The following is an 18,293-nucleotide window of genomic DNA, read 5'->3' on the forward strand; positions in this document are numbered from 1 at the left end:
TATGTGTATTATATATTTAAAATTTGGATTGCATTAGCTCCCTGGTCTTGGTACTGCTAACCAAAATAACCCTAGCCAAATTTCTGGTTTAAAATTAAGAGAGCGACAATCTATTCATCTTGTGTGAGGTTAGATAAGCCCGTTGATTGGTTATGAACCAGTTCTCACGGCACTTACAGCATCAGGATATGGCTCTGAAAAGGCGAGGGCCAGGACCTATAGGAGAGTTCCCGCTACGACATGTCGTTGGCCACACATCCCTGAATTCTCGTCCTTAGCCCAGCTCGAGGTCGTGGCCTCTCTTAAATCCTCAGAAGCTGATGGCCCTCCGGCCACGTCCTGTCCAGGCTGCGCTCTTTCCAGGGACGTCTGAAGTTGATCTGCTCTTGACTGACTTGGCCTACCCAAGCCACACCAACGTCCCGGGTGAGTGGGTGGACAGTCAGTGCGGACAATGCACTGTGACAGCCTGGAACGCGGCTCGGTCTTGCTAACTCTGGGAAGAGAGAGGCAAACATCGGTCTCTGGGTGACCCTTCTGTTGGACTCCCTCGCTGTGAGAAACTCCACAGGAACGGCGACCTGATGCATTTCATCGGTAGCAGTGACAAGACGACCTGATGCATTTCATCGGTAGCAGTGACAAGACTTAGCCACAGCGGTTATCCCAGAGACATAGGAGAGGAGCCCTGTCCTGTCAGAAAAGCAGGAGCGGAGACACTGAGGGTGATCCTTGGTTGCCTGAGGAGGGAGGGAAAGCCTGAAAGCACGAGTGTAGAGGAAGGGTTTCTGGTGAAGTCAGAAAAAGCGTTGGTCCCTGTTTTCTTAGGACAGGAGAGTTGATGTCTGCTGAGGGCGAGCTAATCTGTTAACAATTTTTAGTAGACATTTCCCCTCCCAAAAGTGTCCTGGTTTGGATGATAAAATTCGGTGTCCGTTTTAGCACTGAGGGCGGGTTCACACTTGAGAACTGCATTTGGCAAGACGGAGATGTATGGGAAGTGGGATGTGGTCGCCCACAGCGCAACCCTCTCTTCCCCAGAAGAGCAAACTCCCAGGGTCCCGGCGGTCTGATTCCGACTCACTGCGCTGGGCGTTCTCCCACCACTTGTTCAGCAGGACCAGCCAGTAGCCTGCTCTGGGGGAAGACGACCTCCACCATGAGTTTTCTACAGGATGGGCCCACAGTGTGGTCTGAAGTCATGGCAACGCTCTGAAAATTGCAAGAATGTCCTCATCTCTGATCTGCTCCTGATGTGCGACCCCAGACCCAGCACGTTCGGTGGAGAAGCTGCCATTTCTGCTCTTCCCGGACCTCAGACTTTCCCTCTCAGTGTTTTTCTTCTACTCTGACGTGGGGCATCACATCTTGTGGGAGCTGGACACAGGCAATGGCCCAGGCCGGTGTTGCCTGCCTTCTGGCTGAGGGCTGAGTGAGGAAGCCTCTTCCTGCTGGGCACCAGCGCGGCGCCACTCCGCCCAGCAGACACGTAAGAGGGGCCGCGCACAGAATGTAGAATTTGCTAGTAGCCATACTGGAAAAGAGTAAAAAGAAAAGGAAACAGGTGGAATTAATACTTTAATTTTAACATTTTTAAACTTATTACATGTAAAGTATTATCATTGAACATAGAATTGATGTAAAATCATTAATGAGACACTTCAAGTTCTTTTGTTTTTTTTTTTTTTCTCAAGTTTTTAAAACATAGCGTGTGAACTGTGCTCACAGGGCCTCTCAGCTTGGACTAGCTCAGCTTCAAGTGCTCAGGGGCCACGTGCGGTCAGGGGCTGCTGTCTCGGCCAGCGGACACAACCAAGGGTAAGGTGAGGTCAGGGGGTCACACCCGCTGTAGTTCTCACCTACCAGAGTTCTCGCCTAAAGCTTTGAAAATTGCCCAACATCTTTGAGTTGCAGATTCCTAATCTGTAAAATCAGTAAACTTTCTACCTCAAAATGAGCAGACTCAGTATGTCCCCGGATTTCTCATCTTCTGCGGGGTTAGTGGTGTCCTCCCTTACCGTCCCGCGTGCCAGCCGGGGCGGAGGTCGCACAGCTGTGCTGCTGTACAGAAATGCTTTGTTTGGTTTGGTTTTGTTTTTTAATTTATTTTTCATTTATTTTCAGCATAACAGTATTCATTATTTTTGCATCACACCCAGTGCTCCGTGCAATCCGTGCCCTCTCCAATAACCACCACCTGGATCCCCAACCTCCCACCCCCCCACCCCTTCAAACCCCTCAGGTTGTTTCTCAGAGTCCACAGTCTCTCATGGTTCACCTTCCCTTCCAGTTTCCCTCAACTCCCTTCTCCTCTCCATCTCCCCTTGTCCTCCATGCTATTTGTTATGCTCCACAAATAAGTGAAACCATATGATAATTGACTCTCTCTGCTTGACTTATTTCACTCAGCACAATCTCTTCCAGTCCCGTCCATGTTGCTGCAAAAGTTGGGTATTCATCATAAATGCTTTGTTTTAAAACAATTTTTAAATGTTACTCTCCAGCATGTAGAAGTTAGTAGGTTTTACATAAAATCCCAAAATTCTGGCTTCGGGGAACGATCAGATGGTCAAACAGCGTGTCCTTCGAACCTCACAGCAATGGCCCAGCGCTGCCTCTGATGGGAGGTGCCTTCTCCGGCCCGGGCCCCACGGGCCCCTCCCCCTCCCTGGAGAGCCCCCACTCTTCACTCTTCGTGCAGCGCACAGACCTGCTGTGGCTTCTCCTCCTCCCTGTCTCGTTGGCCTCCTGCTGTCGGTACTTCACGTTTTGTTCCAACAATCAAGCTCCAACGACCCCAGCAGAACACCTCGCTGTTTCATGACTTCAAGCCGCACGCCCTCTTGGCTCTGCACAGGGCGTCCTTGCCCGCCTGCACGGCTGGCGGAGATCCCAGTCATCCCCGGAAAGCACACCCTCTGCAGACCCTCCCCTTTCCCGACGCCCGCTCTTGCCCCTCGACCAGGGCTGGCTCAGTCATCACGATTTTCGCACTTCCCAGGGTTCGGTTTGCTCATCGATCTTTCTCGCCTGCTGCACTGTGAATTCTCAGCACTTAGGGAACATGCACTTCTCACCTCCAGATCCTCAGACTGTTAACACGGTGCGGGGCAGACTGTGCGGGACAGACGCTGCTGTCTTCCGGGGACAGGTGACACCCTTCTCTTTCTCGCCCCCGCACAGGACGAGGGGAAGGTAAAGGGTGGTCATGCAGAAGGAGGCAAACGTCAGATGTCGTACCAGTAAAAATCAGTTTGGAGGAAGTGGCTTAGCTGTGTGGCCTCCATGGGCTCTCATAAGTCAGCATTACACAAGGCAGGTCTGTGGCTCCTCCTGCAGCTGGCCCAGCGCTGGCCCGATGCGCACCCCCTACCCCACCGTCTCTTCTGGTGCCTTCTCTTCGAACTCCACACCCACACTTGGGCGTCACGACCGAATGGCGTCTTGCCGTGTCCCCTGTGTTTTGCTCACACGCTTTGCTTCCGCACGTTATCTGGTTCTTAATCCTAGATCCTCAAAGAGGTGCTGGAACCTGAGACGGTTTATTCTTTCTGAGCATGGTCTGAATCACACCCAGCCTCCCCATGCCAAGCACCAGGAGCCCCAGTGTGCTCCGGGGGCGATGGAGTAGAAGACACCCACCTGATGTGGGGGAGGGGAGGACCGCCCTCACACATGCCAGGTGAGCATGTCCCCAACGCCCAGGAGATAATTTGCATAAGCTTATTTCCTGTATTTCACTTAAAAACTTCCCCCCCAGGCCATAAGTTCCTGTGATTCTGTTTTCTTCTGTTTCTGCTTCACTGAAGGCTATGCCATGAAAGTCTAAATATGGGCGGGAGCCAGTACCTTACAAACAGCTTGACCCTGAGCCCATCACAGTCCGTCAGGTCCTGTCCGTAACCCCGGTGAGAGCCCTCAGGCCCCGGCTCGGCCGTGCGTGCCCAGAGAGACAGCGTGCAGCTGTGGAGAAGCCGGAGCACGTGGGGGCGACGGACCTCCCCACGGGGAAAGCAGGACTGCAGTCCGGGGAGCGCTCATCCGCGTCAGAAATTGCCTTCGGGAACCGTCCTTGGAGACAGCCCTGAGCTCGTGAGGAGGCCCTGATGTGCTGACGCGCACTCTCATCGAGCTGTGGACATAGAACAAAGCCACAAGAAGGAGCGTCCGTAGCTGCCTCAGGCCCCTGCGGAGAGCAGACAGAGGGGCCTGGGAGGGCGCTCACGCTTCTAGTTCCCATCCCGGATGCCTCCACCCTCTGTCAAACTGGATTCCTCCTTCGCGGAGAAAGCCTCTCCAGGGACAGTCCCCAACCCGGTCCTCATGCTGCTGGGGCTTGTGCTGCTGATGTGCGGTGAGTAGGACATCCAGGCCGGACCTCCCAAGGTCTCCGCCTGCACCCACGGAGGCCAGGACCTCGGCCTCCAACCTGTGGCTCGGAGTCAGGCAGCGGGGGTGAAAGCCGGGAAAGCCAGGCGTTTGAAGAAAACTATCGATTCACTTTTTATCTCATAGGAAGTGTTGAGTGTCTGTTCTTCCTTCCGAGGTGAACTCTGTGTCTGTTCTCCATGTTGTGGGTGGCTGCGGGGGTGGTTCACCCCACAAACGGGGCTCTTTGTCCTCACGGTCATCCTCCTTTCCTTTGTCTTCTGTCCCTGGCCCCGCCTGCCTAGCTAGAGTGGACCGTCCCCACCGCCACTAACGACGCTTGCTTCCAAATCCCTGCTCCTGGCACCCCCACCCCTACCCCACCCTATGACCACGGGGCATTTGCAACTTTCCCTCTCGGCCCCATGGACTGGGGTTTTTCACTGTCTGTTCCTGTCCTCCGCGCCCCCCGCCTCTCAGCTCGATGCTGGGGCTGGCCCAGCCCCGCCCTGTCTACACGCTCCGTCAGCTTCTCCGTGTGCTTCACACCAGTGCCCAAGCAGCTGCGCGTGACTTCACACGGAGGGCACCATCCTGTTGACTCACATCCCTTTAAATGCGGGGCACACATCTCGGGTGGCCCCTGTAGGGCCGGAGACCCTCCCACACCTTCCCACTCGGTGCCTCCCACTCAGGCCCTCAGCCCACCATCTCCCGCCTTCTCTGTCTCCTCAAACTCCGTCCTACTCTCGGGTTGTAATCCTGCTGCATGTCACTGAGGAAGTGAAAGCCATCAGAAGACAATGTCCTCACCTTTCTGCGGCCGTGTCTGTGGACCTGCCGACCCCCGCCGTCTGTCCCCGGGCAGGACAACCCCGTCCCACCTCCCGTGCAGGACGGGACCCCCGCCCCCCGTATGCACTGGATTCCCTAACGCTCTCGCTTTCTCAGAACCGTCCCTGTCCCGTCACCACATTTCTTCATCCCGGGTTAGTCCGGTGAATACACAATGACGCCACCGTGTCTTTCCCCCTAAGACGAAGGGAAGGTGCCGTGACCGTGTTCACTCCCTTTCACAAAATTTCCAGAGAGCTGCGGGGCTTGCCTCATCGCCACCCGCCCTTCCTGTTTTAAACTCATTTTTAACTTACCTCACATTAACTTTCACTTTTACGATACAGCAGCTCCGATTTTCCAGAAGGATTTGCCGTCCGGTGAGCTCCCGCGCCGGCACGACGCAGAGCATTTCCGTCTCCTCAAACCCTCCCTCCTGGCCTCCACCCTTTCAAGCCCTGGCGACTGTTGGTTGGTTCTCGGTGCTATCAGGTCCTTCTCCCCCTTGGCCGTGGCTGTCCACCTTTCGTCCCCACCCCTGCCCCTGCTGGGACCACCAACCCCTTCCCCGTCACCCCAGCCAGGGCTGTTTTCAGCTTCTTTTAACTTGGACTCTCCCAAGTGGTCCTTCACCCCATCTTCTGGAAGCACGTCTTCCTCAGCTTCTGGAACACCACAGGCTTCTGGGTTTCTTTCTAACTCAATACCTGTTGCCTCCTGACCACCAGAGGTTGGAGTTGTCCAAGGCTGGTGCCAGACCTCACGCTCCACCCATGTGCACGTCCCCGCCCGGTTCAGACACTTCCTGCGCCGCTTTGACCTTCAGCTCAAGCTTATGTCCCCAGCTCTGGCCTCTCCTCGGAGCGCCGTGCATGCGCTCCGCAGCCAGTCGGCTGTTACACTCCACGTGGCCAAACGCATGTCCTGATCTCCCGTGAGTTCCCCCAACTTACCCAGGTGACCGTGCCGTGCTCCACCTTCCAGCGGCTGCGACCAAGACTCTAGGACTTACACTCATCCCTCTCTCTCCTCAACACTTGACCTCCCATCCATAAGTAAGTCTTGATTCTACTTTCAAATTTATACTGGACTCTGGCCCTTCACGGTGGCCCTGCCTCGCCCGAGCTCTTCCAGACTAAATCTTCCAGACTAAATGGCCACTAGTGTCCTCCCTGCTTCTCCTGCAGGATGGTGGTCTGCCCTTCTCCCAGGATAAGAGTGATTTTACAAACGTAAGTGGAGTCAGAACTGTCCCCAGCTCCCCATCATACCTGGAATGAAATCCAGACCTGGTACCAAGTCCAGGGAGCCCTCCGTGACTCACTGACCCTCTCTACCACACCAGCGCCCACCGCCGCCCCTCTGTCAGCTCCAAGGGCACCACCTTCTCTTCCCCACCCCACCACAAGCTCATTCCTTCTCACGTCCTTTGCATTGGCTAGTTCTGTGTTGGGGTGCTCATCCCCAAACACCCCGAAGGCAGCTGTTGACTTTCATTCTGTTTTCTACTCAGCTGACAGCCGTCCAAAGTGTCCAAACTGTCCTAAGACCCTCGGACTTGTGTCTCGGTCTCATCCCTCCTGTAACACTGATCACTCTCTCAAGTCAGGCTCTTTGGTGATTTTTCAATTGGCTCTCTCTCCCGAAAGTCCTGGACAGCAGAGCCTGCTGTTTGCACTCGCTCCCGCAACGCCAGCCCGCGCACAGGCCCTGGCACGCCATCATAAGTGCTTGAAACCGTGTGTAGAGCGGACAGATAAAAAATGTGATTTTCACGCAGCCCCATCGATTCCATTCTCCTACCTGAGGCAGACATTAGTCAGACCAGCTCTTCAGCTCCAACAGGCTACACAAGTCAGACTAAACATGGGCTCAAATAGGTACTAATAATGAGTAATGTTTGCTGGATGATAAATAAATCCCAAGCCCTATTCTAAGCATTTTATGGACATGAACTTATTTAATCCCTGCAGAAACTCTGAGGGAGTCTATGATTACCTGCATTTCACAGAAAAGGAAAGCGGAGCACAGAGAGGTGAAGCGTTGTCCCTGGGGTAGCACAGCTTGTAAGGGGAAGAGGCAGGCTTCAGGGCTCTGTCTTCTGGCTGCAGAGCCTGCATCTCCCCAGAATGTTCTGTTCTTGAGCGTGATGCTGCCATACTACCTACAGTCAGACCCTTGAGGTGTGGGAGAATCTTGGGAGAAATCCGGATTCTTTCTGTGGACCTCGTCCACTGGGGCGTTAGTGAATAAAGGGCGTCGGGAGCAGGAGGCTGGCTGCTGTGACTGCGGTGGGCCGGCCCGGGCTGGGGTCACCTGGACATTTGAGAGGAGGGATGAGAGCCCAGAGCTTGAAGGGGCCACGGAACAAAGGCACCACCCTCAGCACGGATAGGAGCGGTGATCGGGAAGGAGCTCCTGATCACAAAAGGAACCGTGTGGTGTTGGGGATGTAGGCGAGGGAGCGGGGGTCAAGAAGGATGGGGGGAGGAGAGTAGTGGGCAGGAGGGGGGGGGCGTGGAGGGGGAGGGAGGAGGGAGAGGGGGAGGAGCGGGGAGGGGGAGGGGGACGGCTGCAGGAGGGCACGCGGAGAACCGCCCTGGGGACGGTCCGCCAGGCTGCAGGGGCTGCCCGTTTGGAATTCGCACCTGCACTGACCTCTCCTGACTTCTCTCCTAGCTGCCCCCTGCGAACCAGCCAGTGAAGGTGAGTCGGACCTCCCTTTCCTCTTCGTGGCCCAATCCGTGCGGCAGGCCCACGGGGGTGCTGGCTGCCCTCCGGTGACAGCCGCTGAGGTCTACCATGGCAGCGGCTCCCTGGGGACCAGGCTGCTTGTGTTCAGGTCAGTTTCTGCACCTGACACGTGGCCGCTCAGTTTAGGGGAGCAGGTCTTCTTGAAACCATAGCCCTTTCTGTAGGGAGTGGCAGCTCAGGAAGGGAGAGGCTGTTCCACTGGAAGTCACAGAGTGTGGGAGACGGACGTTAGAAGACTCGTCGTCCTCCCAGACTCGGGGGTGGCAAAGCCCTCGTGTCTTCCCCATGAGGTGCTCCCCCAGGAGCGATGGAGGAGACGCCGCCATCACACATCCATGGAGAACGTGACAGTCGGTCCCCGGGACCACGGGAAAGCCAAGTAGCTCTCTGTTCCCCTCCCATTTCCAGCCCTGCTCTGTGGCCACAGCTGTTGCCCATGCGGCTTCTCTCTCACTCTGGTTGGCACAAACCCATCACTCAGACGTTCATTCAAGGTCTTGCTTCCATCAGATGAAGAGTGGAGAAAGCTTTCTCCCAGAAGGAATCCTCCACTGAAGCGCATTTCAACCCAGGATACATCAGAATCGCTGCCTTGCACAGAAAATACTACCTGCAGGGCTCGAAGAAGCTTCCTGCCCCACCAAGAACACAGGCCATGCACACAGCTGGGGAGCACGGCTTTGCACAAATACTGGGGACCAGCCCAGGCTTCTGGGATGCTCTCCCAAAGTTCGTCCAAGTGGAACTCAGGCTGTGGGTTAATACTGACACACTCTGTGCCTGATCCTGCTTCTACCCCTTGAGCGCCCAGTCTGAGCCCAAGCACCGATCCAAATCCACAACCAGCAGAAACAAAGCTTCCACTACCAGGGACTTGCCAGGTCTGCCTGGGAGTCTGAGAACTCTCTGAAAGAAGCTCGGAGCTACAAGACCGAGCTCCAGGCCTTGCAAACTGCCCTGTCCGGTGTCCCCTCCACGCCACCAGCCCCATTCGGAAGAGTGGGGAATGGGGGCTTGGACGCCTTTTTTATTCCTTTCTCTGTCCTCAGACCTCTGGGGATTGCAGGATTCTCAGGAGAAAAGACCACCCCTGCCAGGAATTCCAGGCCCCGGAGCAAACCTTCTGGTACTAACCCTGGACTAGAGTTTACAAAGTCCCAGGGTAAAGCATCCCAGGAGCAAGGCTTGAGGCTGACAGGTGTGGCGGCAGCAGCCCCCTCTCGGGATCCAGAACATGCGGCATTTTTATCGGAGCAGAGGCTCTGATGCTGGGTAAACAAAGACTTCGAGAGCTGCTGTGCTCCAGGATCTGATGTCTTGTTGGGGGCTGCTGCCAGGCAGACGGAGAGGAGGGGAGGCAGGACCCAGCTTTGCCCATCTGTAGTGCATCCATAGAAGAGCCCCCCCTGGCTGAAAAGGGAGACATCCCTGGGGCTCAGGGTATGGAATGAAACTGCCCCTGACAGCCGTGGTTCACACGAGATTTGCACAGAGTCGCAGAGCAGGGGAGCTGCGCGTGTGCGGGTGGCATTTTCAGGCAAGCGTACACCTGTTCCTTCCGTTGGGAGCAGCAGTAACGGGCAGGAGAGGTTCAGTAAAGAAGGCATTAAATTCCTCTAATCTTTCCCCGACTGGCCAATCGTCCCATGTCACATTCTGTCCTTGAAAGACAGTGTGTGGCTCTGGGATGCCGGGGGAGTGAGCGGAAGAAGATAACCGACATGGTTTATGACAGGAATGAATGAAACACTCTCGCTTTTCCTGAAACGTCAGGCTTCACCCTCTCTGGTAACAGTGGTCGGCGCCCGGCCCTGTGTCCAGAAAAGGTGTTTTTAGTTTGTGGACAGAGATGTCAAAGAGTGGGAACCAAGCGGGAGGTAGAGGTTGCCTTGTGGGGGGCGGAGACATGGCACAGGGTCAGGCCGGGCTGGAGTCGGGGGCGGTCTCTGCACCCAGTTCGCCTTGTTCCAAACACTGAGAGCCCCGTGTGCCTCTGACGGGAGCTCTGGAACCCATTGCCCTGGGATTTGTCTTTCGTCCCTCTCTCTAGCATTGCTTCTGACAGCCAGGCCCTCTCGGCCCAAAGAGGGGGGTTCGATGACCCTGACCTGTGAGATGCAGGCCACTTCTCAGAAGCTGGGTGCCCCAGTCCAGTTCTGCTTCTTCAGAGAGAGTCAGGCCCTGGGGCAGGGCTGCAGTCACTCCCCAGAGCTCCAGCTCCCCACCGTGTGGAGGAAAGACTCGGGCTCCTACTGGTGTGAAGCAAAGACCTCGGCGATCAGAGTCACTTGGAGCCCCAGGACCCAGATACAGGTGCAAGGTGAGCCCGGGGTCTGCACGGGGAACTTACACAGGGTCGGGGGCCCGAGGCTGCTCTCCCCTGGGGGGTAGGAGCTGGTGGAGACATGCTGGAGCTTCTCTCCTTCTCAGAGTCTTGAAGGGATCTGCTCCTATTCGCCCTAATCCCGCTCAAGTGCCCAGGAGAGTACTTAGGAGCCCCTCACAGCATCCTCCCTGTGCTGGAGAGTGGGAGCAAATCACTGCAAAATCCCGACCCCTGGCGACATCCTCCCCAGGGGGGACACGTGTGGCCGCGGTGGGGAGTCACGGGAGCTACAGAGAAGGGAGAACTCAGACCCGCACGGTAAGGGCCCGCTTTGGGCCCGAGGCTATGGGAGGCGAAGCTGGGGCTTGGTTTTGAAAGAAAGGAGAAGGGGGCGTTTGGTGACTGACCCGTGTCACTCCATGTTCCGGGGGGCGCTAACGTCCTCCCCCATTCTCGACAACAATGCGTCCACGGTGCCAGGAAGAGGATGCGGAACACCTCCGGAAGGTCGGCTTCCCCACCCTTGTTCAAAACTCAACACTGGTGAGGCCGGACAGGAGCAAAGAGCCACCGGTCAGCCGACCGGCTCCAGGCCCCACGTGCGCTAGGTCATGGGACCGTCCCAACCGCAGGAGATAGCTAGTATCCCGCCCCTGCCTTGTACAGACGGGAGACTGAGTCTGACAAGTGAAGCGGTTGCATCAAGCACCCACAGTAAGACGTGGGGCCAACATTTGAGACCAGACAGCTCGATCGGCCGTCAGTCTCTGTGGCCGCCGCCGTCCTGTGCCCTGCAGAGCGTGGGCTGGAGAGGCCCAGGCCCTGGGAGCCCCACTGCCCCAGGAAGGGAGGGGAGCCGGCAGCCACCATGTAACAGTGTGGCCTTCTCACCCCCCGCACTGTCCAGCTGACCGAGGCCGCCCCCAGCCAGCAGCAAACACCACCCCCCTCCCCAGAATGCCACCCACCACCACAGAACAACATCAGTTATTGACTTGACCCAAGGCCCGTGCTTTCGGGACTGTCACATCCCCGGTGTCTCCTTGTGTTTGTGTAGGAGTCCCCGTCTGGAATGTGAGCTTGGAGACACAGCCTCCAGGGGGACAAGTGCAGAAGGGAAAGAAGCTGGTTCTCATCTGCTTGGCCACCCAGGGCACAGGAGACATCACCTTCTCCTGGTACAAAGGGGTCCTGGGTTTGATTCTGGAAACAAAGACCCAGCGCTCACTCATCGCCAAGTTCGAGATCCCGGCGGTGACCGACAGTGACGCAGAGAACTACTTCTGCACGGCCGACAACGGCTACCACCCCAGCATCAGCGAGCTGGTCAGCGTCACTGTCAGAAGTAAGTTCCGGAGCTTCTGTCCCGCCAGCACCCCCACTCGCTGGGCTCCACGTCCCTTGGGGCTCCGTGCAAATGACCAACGGGGCTGAGCCTCTGTGGGCAGGGATTACGAGTTTGTCACGGTGTGGAGACCCCGTCCAACAGCCCCTGTCTCCCTCAGGTCCAGTGTCCCGCCCCGTCCTCACCCTCAGGGCGCCCGGGGCCCAGGCCTTCCCTGGGGACGTGGTAGAGCTTCGCTGTGAAGCCCAGAGCGGCTCTCCCCCGATTCGGTACCGGTTTTACCATGAGGACGTCATCCTGGGGAGCAACTCGACCCTGTCTGGAGGAGGAGTGTCCTTCAACCTCTCTCTGACCGCAGAACGTTCTGGAAACTACTCCTGTGAGGCCGACAACGGCCTGGGGGCCCAGCGCAGCGAGGCGGTGATGCTCAGCGTCACAGGTACGGCTCAGGCCATTGAACTGTCTTGGCCAATGTCCCTCTCTGGTATCCTGGAGAGTTGTACGGACCCCACAGCGCCTGAGGGTGGTGCTGCCCCTGGAGGTGTGTCTGAGGGGCACAGAGGCCACGAAGGCTGTGCCTCCCTCCTGCCATGAGGGTGATGAGCTGCAAATCACATAAGTCAGTCCCGCCACCCGCGCCCCTCTCCCGGGAGGAGCAGACCTTGGCTTCAGCCCACCCGAGACGTCTGCTCTCCAAAGGCCAGCCCTGCTGCAGGCTGGCTCACGGGCAGACGTCTCCCCTCAGTGCCTGTGGAGGACAGAAAGGAACTTCTTGCCTCAGGAGTCCTGGAGGGGCTGCTTGGCACCCTTGGTCCCACTGTTATGGCCTTATCGCTCTGCTGTTGGCTCAAGAGAAGAATGGGTTAGTATTTATCGATTCTGGTATTTCGTTACTGTGAACTTTGTTTTCACAGAAATAGGCGGGACTGGGGACAGACAGGAACACGGTGGGGGTGGGGGGGATACGTGCTGCCAAACCCCAGCCCGGGAGCGGTGCCCGTGTCTGTGGCCGAGTCCCCCGACCCCTGTGTGTGACCAGTCGGGGCTCAACTGATGTCCGCTGCTTCCGGGATCTAATTTTCACCCCAAATTCTGACTCTATTAAAAACAACAGGTCAGCTACTAGAAGAGAAACACAGTTAGCAACTCCAGCTCTGCCGACCACCCCCCAGTTAAACTCCGTGCCTCTGTTCTCATCCCCCCGAGCACCTTCACGAGCTCTCCCCACTTTCTGGAACGCTCACCTATGCACCCGCTCGTCTGCTCACGGCAGGATCTCTGCTGCTCCTCAGCCTTTCTTTTTCCCCCAGAGGCTTCAGCCAGCCACACGGCCTACAATTCTCTCCTTTTATTCTTTCCTCAGAGCCCCAAGTTGTTCAGCTTCGCCCCCGCTCGCAGCTGGTAATTACATATTTATTCAGGTGTTTAATCCCGGACTCCTGTTCTCCCCTGAGCAAGATGGAGACCATGCGAGAGTCTCACTGAAATTCTAAACTCGTCCTGCCGCGTGGGGTCCGTCACCTCACCTGTAACGTGGCTGTGCCTGTGGTGCTTCTGAGGGCTCTTGTCGTGACAAGAGTAGGTGGTGTGTTGTTGTTGAAATCAAAACCCAAAGCAGAAAAGACAATAGGTGTTCAGGTTCAGAGGCTCGGGCTCAGGTCCTTGCCGTGGGAGGAACGTCTGGAAGCCGACTGCTCTGCGCGGAGTGTCTTCCCCTGCGAGTGAAGAATCCGAGTCGACGACGGCCAGGACGCCCTCCGGCACGCGGTGACACGCCTGGGGAGCAGCCCCCGCACAAGGGCCATCTGATTCCCTTTTGACGTGTTTGCCCATCTGCTTGACTTCTAGGGAGACGAGAGGCTGAGGACCCGGGCAGGTGAGGCTCTGCTCCCTCTGCGTGTGCCGATGATGCAGGAAAGCCCATGTTCCCCGCTCCGACTGGTCCACTCTCATGCGCTTGTTGTGTATTTTATTATCTGGAGTTCTCCCACTGCTGACGGGGTCTGTTTGCTGCTCCTCCTCATTTGTACATGGACGAATTAATCCAAATCCTTTTTCCGTCATTTGTCCTGATTCACCTCCCCCACTAAATGGACCCATTTCACACATTCACCAGTGAATTGATTTATCCAATCAATTAACCGATACCTGAGCATCTGTGAGTCATTCTGATGACAGGATCCCGAGGAAAACAGGATCCCGAGATCCTGAAAGTATCTCAAAGGCATTAAGATACAAGCACATGTCCGTCATTCAAGCCAGAGAGTGATAACCATCCCGAAAACTTGCTGGCAAAGTTCTTTAGTTTAGAGGAGGAAAGTATTTTTAAAACATCAACGTTTCGTTGACATATTTTTGTACCACGTTGTTTATGCTAACAAAAATCAGATTATTTTCCCAAATCAGAGGAGCGGTCTTCCAGGGGTACAGAGCCCTGTACATGCAAGTTCACTTTCTTCTCTCCCTTCCTCAAGCTGCTTGTTCTGCCTAACAACCTGTTCTCCGCTGGGGGGGAAATCAATATTCTCACTTTGTATTCACGGAGCACTTGTGATGGGAGGGGCCCTATTTTAGGTCTGGGCAACACTGCACTGAACCCATTACGTAAGGACCTGCGTTCATGGGCTGTGCACTCCATGGCTGCTCTGCGGTGCCTTGCTCAGCCCAGGTACAGAGTTTATAACACACAGCGGAGCTCACTGTGGATCTTCCCAGAAGTCAGTATTCGGCTGAGGACCCTTGCTAACAGGCTTGTCTTGTTCAATGTCTCGCTCACAACCCTGGACAGTAATGTCTGGGGTATCTGGGATGCTTTCCCACAGAGGTATCTTGTGTTTCTGTGTCTGCAGGATCCCTCCCAGCCCCGTGCCACAGGTGCCCAACTACATCAACTCAGCGGTCCCACTGCAGGAACAGTTTGTATACGAGAATGGTGAGGTTTCCCAAAGGTTCTGGCCCAAGCAGCTAGAGGGGGCCAGGGAAGGGGTGGAGTCTGCTATCCCACCAGTGCCTGCTGTGCCCCAGCCACCCCCAACAACAGACGGCACATCCGTCTTCATGGTGACAGGTGGTAGGCATGGAATGAGGTAAGTGGTAGGAAGAAAGGACTGTGTCACTATGCCTCCTTTCTTCTCTTCAGTGAATGTCGTAAGCGGAGACGAGGTCTACTCTTTGGTGTACCACAGGCAGCAAGAGCGGCAAGCAGCAGGTGAGACGTAAGGGACTGAGTGTGTCTCTGACTTTTGTCTTTTCTGGGACCAAGTGGATAATCAGTGCCTGCAAATGGCATATGGAAGTGTTCTTCAGCACTGCGGCTCTGCCTTGCAGTTGGCTGTGGGGTTTACTCTACCTTCCTGAGCACTGGCCTTGGGTCTGGGAGCCACCCCCAGGAGAGTCCAGTTCTGGTGCTAGCTCAGCACAGCCTGGTCAGAGGAACACTGGGGTGGTGGTGTCTGCCTGCCCTCCTTGTGTGGCCTCACTTGTTGCTATTGTCCCATCCATACCTCGAGGGTCCAGAAATGTGAAGAGTGTAAATGCCCGGAGGGACTTCTTACACGTCCACCTCTAGGCTGCCCCTGGTCCTCCGTACAGCAAGGAAATCATGTTTGTAAGAGATGAAAAAGCAAGAATGAAATTGCTGACAGAAATCAATACATGGGAAGTATTGATTGGGAGGAGAAGAAGCCTTTATTAGCATGACTTTAGGGAAGGACTTCAAATAGAAGTGAAATCTTACAGCACACATCTTATGTTCCACAGTAGACCCCCAAAGGACACCTACCTCAGGCCAGGTGAGTTAGAAGACGTACAGAATTTCTTCCCTGCTCTTCTTTCTTTCTTCCTGTGACTGGTTCTCAAACTCTTACAACTATGGCCACTTAGGAAAAACCAAAGGTTCTCAGGGTCTATCTCCTCCCTTATCTCCCCACACAGTGGGGAAAACATTTGGTCATAACAATAAAGCCTCACCATGCAAGTGAATGTGAGAGCCTTGCACAGATGTTTCCTTTAGCAACGACACATGGATGATCTGTAGGTACAGTGTAGCTACAGCAAGTCTAAAAATTCTTACCTTTAAAATCTTTATCCTGAAATATTGTTGAACCACACACACATACCACTTTGTGCTGTGAGGTTAACCACAGAATCTGTGGAAAACTAAATTAATATTGAACAAAGCTAAACTAATAGTGATTTGTGTCAACTCAGTAAATTGTAAACCTTGAACAATCCAGGCAATCTCTGGTAATACAAAAATACTTTCAGAAAATTACAGGAATTCCAGCTCTACATGGGTGCAAGGATAGTACGTGCTTTGTACATTTGTCTAGTATGGAGAGGGGGAGTAGCCAGAGGTCTCAGGAAAGAGTTTGTGTTTAGTTTAATGTAGTTTATGAGTACGAAACTCTGACATCCTTAAGAAAAAATGATAGCCTGTGGAAATGCCTAATGGTGGCCCATTAGAATGGGAGTTTGCATGTTTGGGTGAACCTATGGCTCATCAGAAACACCTCTGCAGCCCACTCGTGGGACACAGGCCTTTGAAAATGCTCACCTATGGTCAGTCTTCCAAGAGGCTCTACTTTCTGGGCTGTGTGGCGTGCAATGATAGGACGCATCCAGGGTGGCTGGGGAAGAGAACCACGTGTCTTCCCCGCTCTGGTCCTATCCATGTGCCTTTGCTTTTAGAATGCCTCAGCCATCTATTTTAAGCTGAAGAAGGCGAGCCCTGCAGATGTGGACTATGAAGACGCCATGTAAAGTCCTAGAAGATTCTGCTCTTTGGAAACCATCCATGAGCCCAAGCCTCAGGACTGATATGTTCTTCAGAGATCCTGGGGTAGTCAGCTTTCCAGGACTTCTCATCTAGGTGCTTCCCGCCCCCCACCCCCCAGAGACTATTCCTGCATCAGGCTAAAAGCCCTGAAGAAACCATCCAAAAGACCCAACATGAATGCAGGGGTGGCCACCCTCCTGCTGGTTCTTTTAGGCACAGGTCAAATTGTGCTCTAACTTCATTCTATAAGAGGAAACAGGGTGTGACCTTGGGGCGGAGGGACAGTGAAGCTCACTTGGAGTGCATGGACATGGGGTTAACAATTCTGCAGGCAGCTGTGCAGAGGTGAGCGCCCATCCTCTTGTCCAAGTGCAGATGCCCTCTGTGCTGGACTCCAGAACAACCCTGACACATACGTGACTCTTCCTGTTTCTGCATGAAATATGTGACTCGGTGCACTTGGAGTCACTATATCATTATCCAGAGTGACTATGGGTACATTCAATTTCAGTGACATGTTTTGTATGCACAGACTCATCTAGATGCCCCCATATTTATCATGACATACAATCTTTGTGTCACCACACCCAAAGTTCTGTATTTGCTGCACCTCTAGAAGCTTATGAATATAGTTTTTCTTCTTTTATTCACGAACTTCAAAAAAAATATGACAATACAATTTGGAGTCCATGTTTTCATTTTAAAACAATTAATTATACACTAACTCTTACAAATTAAAACAATTTAGATGTATATAATATAAAATGTTGGAGCCTTCCCTATATCTAACACCACAAGTGGTACCCCTGTGTTTAATAACTGAGCATTGATGGGGCGCCTGCATGGCTCAGTTGTTAAGCGTCTGCCTTCAACTTGGGTTGTGATCCCAGGGGTCTGGGATTGAGACCTGCCTGGGTCTTCCTGCTTGGCGGAAAGCCTGCTTCTCCCTCTCCCACTCCCCCTGCTTGTGTTCCCTCTCTCGCTGTGTCTTTCTCTGTCAAATAAATAAACAAAATATTAACAAATAAACAAAAACCAGCATTGTTAATTAAATACTATCATAATATATTTTAATCTTTTCTTTTTTTTTTACCATTATTAAGGAGTCTTTTATTTTGAATAAAGCTGTAGTAAAAACCATAAGTAAGCCCTCAGAATCCTTTTCAATCACTGATGCACGTTAGGTAGATTCCAAAAATTTTCTATTATTAAAAAAATACTAAAATAAATGTCCTCACACAAATGTATTTCTGCGTTCCCACTAATCCATCTGAAGGAATAATCTGTAAAGCAGGGACTCGGACATTTTAGGTCACTCACACTCTGTGTTTGTGCTGAATACTCTTGAACCAGGGAACACAGAACCAACGACACGTAGAGCACCATCTGTGAGAAAAAGGTGTCATTGTTATTTCAATTAAAAAATGTTACAATGACTCGTGCAACTGAGCATTTTTCCCGTAAATTGACTGTTCATTTGTAGCTCTTCCCCGTTTCCTGTGCTGGCCCTTTGTGCATTTTCTCAGTGTTCATTCACCTCCTTCTTACAGCTTTTGGAGGAACTACTTATAACTTATACCCAGTGAGGTGTGCATAGTTTAGGTGTTCAGTTCCACTGGTCCGACAAATACACACCCACGTAACCCAAACTCTTGTTGGGATGTAAAATTTCTCCCTCATTCCAGAAACTTCCCTCACATTCCCTCCCTGTGATTCTGTTCTAAAAATGTTCTTGCACGTTCTTACAATGCCCTCATGATCTGGGTGTATATTCACACAGGATATCATATGTACGTTTGGTGTGAGGTAAGAATCTGACTTCTCCTGTTTGGGAATTTTATATTTATATTATGACTTTACTTTTTGGAATAAAAAAATTTATGTGAGAT

General features: G+C 53.7%; 1 protein-coding gene and 1 long non-coding RNA gene across 39 annotated transcripts; one reads left to right on the forward strand and one right to left on the reverse strand.

Annotated features, from left to right (window-relative positions):
- On the reverse strand, nucleotides 1-4,844 carry LOC309850046. The gene is made up of 4 exons (XR_014304053.1): nucleotides 3,329-4,844; nucleotides 2,711-3,281; nucleotides 617-1,534; nucleotides 1-581 (listed from the first exon to the last, which is right to left on the reverse strand). It is a non-coding gene; the product is annotated as an uncharacterized lncRNA (long non-coding RNA).
- LOC309850038 (Fc receptor-like protein 1) lies at nucleotides 3,320-17,439 on the forward strand. 38 transcript variants are annotated; one of them, XR_014304044.1, is made up of 13 exons: nucleotides 3,797-4,354; nucleotides 5,931-6,257; nucleotides 7,882-8,044; nucleotides 8,365-9,082; nucleotides 10,007-10,276; nucleotides 11,340-11,627; nucleotides 11,788-12,066; nucleotides 12,373-12,489; nucleotides 13,476-13,503; nucleotides 14,477-14,559; nucleotides 14,767-14,835; nucleotides 15,137-15,418; nucleotides 16,317-17,439. XR_014304044.1 is itself a non-coding variant. In XM_082703189.1 (13 exons), exons 5-13 carry the CDS (start codon nucleotides 10,054-10,056, stop codon nucleotides 16,386-16,388), a joined length of 1,191 nt encoding a protein of 396 aa, XP_082559315.1. In that variant the 5' UTR covers nucleotides 3,797-4,354; nucleotides 5,931-6,257; nucleotides 7,882-8,044; nucleotides 8,467-9,082; nucleotides 10,007-10,053; the 3' UTR covers nucleotides 16,389-17,439. The 38 variants fall into 38 exon arrangements, 30 of the variants coding, with proteins under 30 accessions (XP_082559304.1, XP_082559329.1, XP_082559324.1 ...); XM_082703189.1 differs by having other exon boundaries at nucleotides 8,467-9,082; nucleotides 15,387-15,418; XM_082703193.1 differs by having other exon boundaries at nucleotides 7,882-7,908; nucleotides 8,467-9,082; nucleotides 15,387-15,418.
- Nucleotides 17,440-18,293: the final 854 nt, after the last annotated feature.

The sequence above is a fragment of the Mustela nivalis genome (assembly GCF_964662115.1).
Source record: "Mustela nivalis genome assembly, chromosome: 16".
Lineage (NCBI taxonomy): Eukaryota > Metazoa > Chordata > Mammalia > Carnivora > Mustelidae > Mustela > Mustela nivalis.